Source organism: Myripristis murdjan, chromosome 15 (assembly GCF_902150065.1).
Source record: "Myripristis murdjan chromosome 15, fMyrMur1.1, whole genome shotgun sequence".
Lineage (NCBI taxonomy): Eukaryota > Metazoa > Chordata > Actinopteri > Holocentriformes > Holocentridae > Myripristis > Myripristis murdjan.
The window spans coordinates 26606924-26616842 of NC_043994.1; the positions used below are offsets into that span (position 1 = coordinate 26606924).

A 9919-nucleotide genomic window follows, 5' to 3' on the forward strand; every position below is an offset into this window, starting at 1 on the left:
CAGCCCAATAGACATGGAGAGCCCTTTAAATGGATGTGAGGATTAGGGGTGTAACTGGTTCCTCTGGGTGAAAGCCAGGCATTCCCTAAGGGGCTGGAATTTCTTCACTGCACCATTCCCACTAACCCCACACCCTCTGCTCATACAAATAACAGAGCGGCGGGAAAGACTCTTTAATTACAGGAGGTGTGTGCGTGATGTGATTTCTTTTAAAGCATAATAACCTAGGCTGTAATTAAGAGCATTTGATGAGGCCGCTGACTGTCACTCAAAACCTTGGATCCACATGTGCTAGAGGGCAGTCTTTACACCTCTGTCTGCCTCGGTAGCCAAAAGGGAGGGTGATGTTTACATAGCAAGGGGAAGGATGACCCCAAATGACCCTGTTCATCCATCATATAGAGCACTTCATGCCAAATGAAAGACCACTTACACAGCGGGGTATTCCCTGGCGAGGAGCTTTCTTATTTCCAGTGTCAACAAACTCTTACAACGCAAGAGGATACTTTAAGGATGATCTCAGCACCTTTCACATTTTAACCCTGTGTCGTTCTTATTTTGAGCAAGGCCACACCATTGGACCAGGGGTGCACAACTAATTTGCCATGGGAGCCAGCGGTGGCTTGAGAGATAAATCAGAGGACCACAAAGTGCATGTTTAAAACTGCTTCTTCCTCTTCTCCTACCTAATTATCTATGTTTGCACAAACACAAATATATGCGAATCTGGCATGGATATACATTCAAAACTTCAACTATAATAATGACAATGTTAGAAAATCATTTCTCAAAATTTTGCATGTGAATGGCATAGTGGCACAGTGGTAGTGGCACAGTGTAGCATCATGGTGTTGCAGTGGTCAGCGCTATCGGCTTACAGCAAGAAGGTCCTGGGTTTGATTCCCAGCCAACCAGAGTCCTTTCTGTGTAGAGTCTGCATGCTCTGCTGTGTCTGTGTGGGTTTCTGCCGGGAGCTCCTGTTTCCTCCCACAGTCTAAAGACATGCAGGTCAGGTGTTTGTCTGTCTGCCCTGTGATGGACCGGCGACCTGTCCAGGGTGTTAACCTGCCTTACGCCCAGTGAGCACTGGGATAGGCTCCAGTGACCCTTACGAGGATAAGCATCTTGGAAAATGAATGAATGATGAGTTTTTTTTTAATTTCTGAGTCGGCTCTGTCAGCAAGGGAACTAAATATCGCTGCAAGGTTTGACTAAATTTTGGCAAGGAAAAACCTGGCATTGTCATTTTCAAAGGGGTCTCCTTGACCTCTGACCCCAAGTTATCTGAATGAAAATGGGTTCTATGGTCACCAACAGGCCTCCCCTATGCAGACATGCCCACTTTATGCTAATCCCATGCAATTTGGGGCAAACACCATGCAGTTTGTTGCATGCAGTACAAATGTGTTATTTTGGCCTATTCTAAACTGGTGTATTTATGCATACTGGGAACATCACTGTGTAAAATTACCCACCTTTAGGATAATCAGAGCTTCATGAAACTTTACATCCACAAACTAGAGGATAATTCAAAAAGCTAAAAATCAAAAATAAATCATAATATCAAATCACAATATTTGTAGAATCACAATAATTAAAAATCGTGATACATATCAAATCGGTACCCAAGTATCATGATAGTATCATATCAAGATAAGCATATCATCCCAGACCAAAAGGTCATGTCATAGGCCAGACTTTATTGGTCATTGGGTCACATCTGGCTCCCGAGCCATGTGTTGCACCTGCCTGCAGTAATTAGACTTTCTTTCAGCATCTTTTGACATTATTTCTATAAGTGCTACTCATTATGATTCACAGCTATGACTTTAAATTTATCTGAAAAAGCACCTTCAATCCCTCCCAGTAAATTTTCTCAAAATTAAATGCAGTTACATCCTTTTTCCCCAACCTCTCCAATAAACTAAAACATTATCTTCTTCTCTAGGTTCAACACTAATGCGTCCAAAAAAGTGGTATCTTAGATTACACCCTGACATTTTTACTAAAATAGATGTTTGTAATTTGTCGGTTTAGGTGTGTTCCCAAGACATGCTCTGTTGATGAATCAAAACATTGGATTGCATCTGAGTCGTCCTGGCATCATACTGTGGTATCTTCAAAAACCCAATAAGAGCATATCTTGGCTTGTAAACTGCTGAAGAAAAATATACTGCTGTAGCCTGCCTACGTGTGGAACATGTTTCTTTGAAAACGCAGACAGCAAAACACAACATTGATTAATTATCCCGAGCACACGGGATGTTCAGCTGGCCTGCCTTGCTTTGTTGTAGCTGTAAAAAATTGCTCCAAGGCAGCTGTACATTTCTTGCCAGGATAATAAATTGGAGCAGTAATTGGGCGGAGCCATACAGCACTGATCTAAGGCCCATTACACACCTCCAAACTGCTTAGTTAGCATGTCAGACTAGGTAGTGTTATTGTTAGTATTAGGTCAATGTTATTGTTCGACAGAGAAGAAGCAAAGATAGAATCAATCCAACTGTTGGCTCCCTGGACAAAAAGTCCATCCAGATCCTGGTTCAAATCTCCTGCTGCCATGCGCTGAGATCTTCAAACTGAACGTTGTTTGTCCTGTTCACAGATTTGATACTATTTCTGAGATGCGTGTTGAGAATATATCTCATTCATGTCCAAGATAACCTTGAGCTTGCCTGACTGTTGAAAAATGTAAAGCCTTTTGGCTTAATGATCGTCGTTTAACTGCTGATATTTGTTTTCTTAAGATGAGATTTAAGTGGCAGTCCATTCAAAAGGAGACATCTGTTGTTTATGTTATTCTAGGCTGGCGTGTGATCAAGGTATTTGGCTGTGGATTGAGGTGGATGACTGGGCATGTGGTGCAAGATTCCTCTGCTGCTAACTCGAATAGAGATGCACGTATCCATTTTTTTTTTTTTTTTTTTTTTTTTCAGTTCCAGTTCAATTTCGATTTGTGAATTTAGACATCTGCCGATACCGATACCAGAGTTCTTCTTTTTTTTTTTAATATCATTATTATTATTATTATCATTATTGTTGTTGGTATTATGTGTAAGGTTACATGAGGTACATGAGTGGTACAGCTACAGTACAAAGGCTTTTTACATGGGCAACAAAAAAATCGCCTGGCCTTAATTAATTTTCAATGAGAGGCCAGCAGAGGAGCAACATGGGGCAAGCAATGTGAGCCAAAACGGTGGACCAGAACGTGGGCTCGTCCTCACAAAAAAGCCATGCCTGCCACATGTATCTCTTTTGTGCATGTGCTGGAGTTATTTGTGAAATCCCACAAGTGAGCAAGCTTTGGCTTTTTGGGCAGTAAGAATATATTCAAATGATCATCACCAATAATCTACCACACGTTCCTTTGACTAATCAGCCCTTATTTGCCCCTCATGAACATCGCTTTTGTCCTCAAGGCCCTTTTGGCAAGCTAGTTTGCACTCAGGCTGGTATTCTGTTCTCTTTTCCTAATTAAAAATGCGTTTCCATTGCAACAAATTAAAAGTTAATAACTGCTTACTACTCCTCCCACTGCCACTTTGGCACGCCATACCTCTTCTATATGCTTTTGTTGCTCTTCTTGAACAACAACTACCAGTGGCTGCCTTTAAAGTCAGCCTTATCCTTTATTTTACCACTGCCTGGTCATTCAATTTTGAAAGATAAAGCTTGTTTGCAAAGCAGAAACCAGCACTGAAAATACAGAGAAAATTACAGTATCCTAATTACTTGAGCTTTGACATAGTATGATTTTCTGCATTTTTAATCTCCAGGCTAATTCCTGCAAAAATTCTTTGGCAGCTGCAACACATAACCAAAAATTGCTCTGTATGTGCCATTTGTAAAGAATGGTAATTATTCTGAGTGAATGCTCTAAACAATTAAGTGGCTCAACAAATCATTGAGAGCATTTTTGCAGGTAGGCCTATTGCTTGTTATTTTTCTTCTGTAACGATTTAATACGATGCTTTACCACATTCTGCACCTCATATCTTAAGGTGAGGCTTAGGGCATTCATTACACAATCATTAAAGATCCTAACCAGCCAGGTAACGTCGTTTTTCCCCCTCTGCTGCAGAACATACTGGAAACACCAGGCACCATCCCTATCCTATTTAAACTCTTCAGTGTCAACGGCCATTAAAACATTGGACGCCACTGTTTAATGTAACATTAAATAGAAAGCCTGTATGTGTACCAAATCCAGGAGGAAAAGTAATACACTGATTCAGCTCTGCCCTGATCCATTCTTCCTCACTGGGGGGAAATAGAGCAAGACACACAATTATGCTTAGTCATTATCTAAGAACGCAATTACTATCCATGAAATGGGCATAACAAGTACAGCATTTATTCAGAAGTCATGAGGCAAACACCAGACGACAATAGCCACAAACACTGTTATCTGTACTAGTTGCTGCTGGTTTCCACCACAAAGTGGCAGAGGCTAATGACATTGCACAGACAGCAGAAGCCTATGAATTGCTTCTACATACATAACAGTTGTAATGAAGATCCTTTTAGCACCTGGTAATGCGGACAGCAAATACCTGTCATGAGAGCAAGCATCCAAAATATTGAAGATATTGGAGATCACTTGCAGCAGCTTTGCCTGCCTTGCCATGCTGATGTTACAGAAGAAAATGGTCTGATTCTTAAATCATCTGCCAGCATTTTGTAGTGGTTTGGAAATCGGATAGTATTGAACTATGCCAACTATGCACTCAATCATGTTTAGTTGACAAGATAGCTAGAAGAAGTGAAAGGCTAGAGCCCAGCGCATGTCACTGGTTCAATGTGAGCAAATGAGAAATGTTAAACAATGTTAATCATTTAGACTTTTTGCTTAAGGAAATGTAATGTTTGCAGCTATCAGTGAACTGATTACCATGCCAGCAAAACTTGCTCTCTGATCTAGCTCAGCTAGATTTCCAACTGACAAACTGTCTTCAGTGAGAAAAACTGCCATCAAATTTCACCCTAAATTTGCCCCAAAAACTTCCGCGTGTATCATTGGTTCAAGAGTGGTTAAATTTCTATTTCTAAATTTCTATTTATTCTATTATGGGGCTAAAGAGCTTCCATATATACTGGATGGCGTTGATATGAATGCAATGATCATAAGCTACCTGAGGATAAATTTCCATGCAATGTGAGCAAAGTGTAAACATTTGTAAATGTTAAAGTCTTGAATGTAATTAGAGGGTATAATTGTTAACTGACATTTTCACTGGTAATAAGGAAAACAATGGAAATTCTTGCTGTCTAATATCTGCATGAGTAGGTGATGTTAAATATGACTTCTCTTCCAGTTTGCTTTCTTCCTCTCCTCCCTGTATCTATGCCAGCAGCTGCTGCCAGCAACACTCTCAGATTTCAGTTTTGGTGAGTCTTGGCTTGGACCACTTCACACCAGACAACCAGACTCAGGCCAACAAAACCAAACATGTTTGAAAAAACTGTGCAAGGCCAAACAACCAGAGATGGCAGCCTTAAGTGTGTTCACTAAAAAGAAAACTCTGGGCTGACAGTCAGACCCAAGTAACCCCCACCCCCGACTAGACAAGCTTTAAACTGGGCTTAGAAGTTTAATTAACTAGTCTGACCATAGCTCATGTTTAATGTCAAATCATATGTTATAAAACTGGAATTCAGGAATTTTAAATGTAGCTCCTCAGTGAGGGTTACAGGGTTTTAACGGTACTCACCCTCCCTCACTCTCTGCTTCTTCTGAGCTCTGACCCTCAGCTCTGGCCCTGCTGACGGAGCCTGCTGCCCTCTTCCTTCGTGTGGGTGTGGTCCTGTGGAGAGGGCTGGATCGGCGAACCCCAACTCCCCCTTCTGCCCCGCTGTGGCCCCTCAGCTCCTCTCTGACTTGGTCCGGAAGTGTCGGCAGAGCATTCTTCAGCGCCTTCATCTCATCCTTCAGCTCCGACACACACTGAATCAGGGCTTCAAGGCGCTCCAGCACCTCAGCCTGGCCACTGGGTGTTCCTGGACCATCAACCATCGTGACACCAGCAGCGCGTTCATTACTGCCATTGAGGTAGAAGCCTGGCCAGGAGCCTCTTCGTCTGGACTTGATGCCCTGGTACCAGACCACAGCCAAGCCGATTCCAGCCACTCCTGCCAACGCTCCCAGAACCAGCACCTTGCTGTCTGCCTGGGCCATCCTGCAGGCCTGCAGAAAAGAGACAGTGATATGTTATACTAGTTTTGTAAACATGTTGCTGGATTAACAAGCTATTCAGCTAAGAGCTGCAACAATCTCACAAACAAAGCATATTACAAATAATTTAGGTTGAATGGTTTTAGTAACTAACTGAATGTTAAGTGAGAAGCACACCCATTTGACCTGCATTTCCATTCTTCAATCCCATAAGAAGAAGTCCAAGAAGATCTGTGAAAACTCTGTAATATAGGTTCTCTTTCAGACATTCATTTTGGTATCTTACAATGGGATACGCCCCCCATGCTGTCCCCCAGGAGCTATTTTCCACTATGCCGGTCCTGACTGGCAGGCAAATATGACGTCTTCTTCGAAAAGGAGGAACATCCTCCAACATCTCCGGGACAGACACACATCCTAACTGCTCCACGTACCTTGGGCTGCAACATGCCAGGCCGTGTTAGCTTCACCAGCTACTTGCAAGGATTGCACATGGCTCTCTCTTAAGACCCACTGACACAGGCTAGCAAACCAAGCTCGCCTGTCCTATGTTTGGACTCCCTCCCCCACCACACCAACAGCAGATATTTGCCCAAGTGGTGACTTGGCCGGCCTGCCACATCCCCAAGTGTCAGCCTCGAGCCCAGGCAGCTTCCCTGAGTCAGAGCAAACCGCTGGAGCTAAAGGGTGCCTCAGGATTTATGCATGTATGTCAATAGGACAAACAAGACATACAGCTGTCAGAGCAGCTGTTTGTGTCATGGGTTGTGCCACATTTGGGAAAAGCCCTAACAATGCAACGTCTCTCACATTACACTGTAGGAGCTTTTGCTACAGCCTACAATAGCAAGCAGGTGTGACTCCCGGCAGGTCTGTGCGCCCATTCCACTTGTGGTTTGGTAACATCATGGGCAGTCTTCCAGGGTATTACTACTATTAAAGAGATATGTGCGGCTGCCAGCTGGCCGATGCCCCATACCACCAGATACTAAAAATTGGACATCACTGAGCCTCCGTTGGCACATACTCTCCTGAGTGTGGGTTCAGCGCCTAATACGCCTGTGTGAGTTGATGTGTTAATGCCCAAGTCTACAACATTGGCAAGAAATCCTAAAGTAAAAATTCAAAAATAGCCTGGAACATTAGCTGGGATCTGATCACCCCAGCTGGCCTCCACGGAGGAGAGGGTCTAGTGTGTAAACGGCCGAAACCCTCGATGATTCTGTGGTGACACTACTGATGAAATGTTCCATAGTCAACCCGAAATTTAGGAATTAAAAAACGGATATGACGGAAAAACCAAGCGCCCATAAACAACATTCTGCCAAAACTTATAGCAGCACTAAAATAAGACCAAAAAACAAATTACCTTTAGAAACCTAAGACATAACTCTAGGAGTTAGATTAAGAATTAATATCCAACATTAGATATAAAATATAAAACGCCTTCAGGTGCCTGAGACCCAGGCTAGGGAGTCGGGCACAGGAAGGACAGGTAACTATTCTCAACTAAAACCAGCTAGACAGGAGTTAACAATCACTGAGACCCATTCCCGGGAGTCAGACAAATGGGGTACGACAGGACAAAACAAAAACAACGGGACATATGGGAGCGGTTGCTGAGACCCATTCCCGGGAGTCAGCAACACTCACAAATGTCCCCCACACAAAAAAAAAAAAAAAAAAAAAAAAAAAATAAAAAATAATTATGAAACTTATGAACTTAGGACAATATATTTAGAGTAGTTTTTTCTCCCCCTAAAAACCACCAACCCGATATACCCAACCCAACCCCCTTCCTAAACCTAACAAACTCCTTCCACACCTAAACCTAATTTTGCCTTACCCTAACCTTAAACCCCTACAATTATACCTATCCCTATCCCTAATGTCTGCTTGTCTGGCCATATGGGAGACACAATATCCCCTGGTGAGATAATTAAAAAAATGTTTGAAAGAGAACTTTAGGTTAATGAATTAACCCCGGTTCTCTGACAACATGAGTGAGGTATCTCGCCTGACCACTATCCTTCTCTGGAACAAGGATGAGGTGTTACTTAGACTGAAGGGCTTATATTATGTCAGGCTTTTAAAGTAGGGGGAAGTCTCTCCTCTTGGAAGCGGACGTCACTTCTACCTAGCCTACCAGTTAAAACTGGCTTAGGGGAAAATAGCCTCTGGGGGACAGCATGGGGGGGGTGTGTCCCACAGTGAGATACCTCGCTCATGTTATCAGAGACCCGGGGTTAATTCCTCAATCTACAGATCAGCGATCATTATGCTGTTTGAAATTGCTCCAAGCTCCCTCATAGTATTAAACTGTGTACTCAAAGTTTCTGTGTGCCTCTTCAACTTGTGCCATGTTTCATTTGTACTCTGAAACAGAATAAAAAATGAGTCAATCTTTAAATGGGAGGCTGGTATAGAGAGGATTTGAGCAATGAGTAATTAAAAAAAAAAAAAAAAAAAAACAGGCTGTACTGTGTTTGGGCAGCTGATTTAATAGTCATACTCTTCTGCTCAATAATTTACTGAGCCCTGCCAGCAGCCTCTATTGCTTTTAGTGAAGCTAATATATAGTAGTTTCACCTATCCAGAGGTCATTGACATATGACAATATGTCAAAGTGTAAATATTGGCATATGTCAATGAACTCTGGGTGAGGACTTTGACTGACACGATATAGATCCCAGGTGCTAAAGTTAGATAGTGTGAACAAATGGACAACTGTCTGTAATTCATCTACAGCATGGTTGGTGTTTAACGTTACAGGGAACCAGCGTTAAGCCTGTTTGCCCATCTAACTGGCTAGCTTAGCTAATTGGATAAACACACTAATCGCTGAGCGAGTATGTTAGCCAGCACTTTTGATAATGGAAGCCCTACAAAGCCATTCACACATAGACAAATCCGATAACAGCCTAGTACAAGCATACAGTCTGTTTACTACCAAACAAATGGTGTTAAATCATGACAGAAACACACAAATGACACACGCTAACTGTAAAGACACGCGTTGTGTGTTTGCCCCGTTCAAAGTCCTGCTAGCTCGCTAAACCACCGCGCTAAGGAGAAAACAAAGTTATTCCTCAAGGTTATGCGGCTAAATACACTCTTCCTGTTTACTTTCAGTGTTACAGAATCACGTCAACGAGTTACACGACTATGTTCTTGCTAAAACTGTAAAATTGACAATGATAGAGACCTACTGCGGGGAGGCAGGGAGGCACTTCAGTCGCTTGGTGGTTTGACAGCTCGGTGGTGTACCGACCAAAACAGTCCGTCTGGCCTCACGGGCCACATAGAAACGTTCCGGGATGTATCTGCTTCATTATAACAGGCTAATAATAGGCTACTTTGTAGATATTTGATCTTAATTGATCCGACCCTCCTATCCCAACCTCCAGCCGGGAAAACTGAATACATTTATGTCTTCAAAATTTGCAAACCTCCCGTTGTGTTTCTAAAGCGTAAATCAGCATTTATTTATTATCTTGCATTGCACTGAACGGCTTTTTTTTTTTTTTTTAGTTCTTTCTTTCCTGTGGATCGATTTGGATTTGATATTATTTCATTTTTTCATAGATCTGTGGAGTGCTTATTTGTTTTCTTGAAGTGTTTTCATGTGGGTTCGAGGTGTCGTTTTGTGTTGTATAAACCATGTGCCTGTGAAGCCCTTAGGGACAATGATAAACAGTAATTGAGGGCAATAAATAAACTTGAACTGAAAGTAAACCCCCCTTG

At 42.4% G+C, this 9919-nt stretch overlaps 1 protein-coding gene across 3 annotated transcripts in view; it reads right to left on the reverse strand.

The window, feature by feature from the left end:
• The window catches only part of rmdn2 (regulator of microtubule dynamics 2), a 35642-nt gene extending 26169 nt beyond the window's left edge, over window positions 1–9473 (reverse strand). The window contains exons 1-2 of one of the 3 annotated variants that reach the window (XM_030070527.1): window positions 9385–9473; window positions 5715–6187 (exon numbers count right to left, since the gene is read on the reverse strand). In XM_030070527.1, the coding sequence (XP_029926387.1) occupies window positions 5715–6178 (464 nt within the window). In that variant the 5' untranslated portion in view covers window positions 6179–6187; window positions 9385–9473. Of the gene's footprint in view, window positions 1–5714; window positions 6188–9380 lie in introns of those variants that run through there. The other 2 variants (XM_030070528.1, XM_030070529.1) reach the window with 2 other exon arrangements.
• Between the last annotated feature and the right edge of the window lie 446 nt (window positions 9474–9919).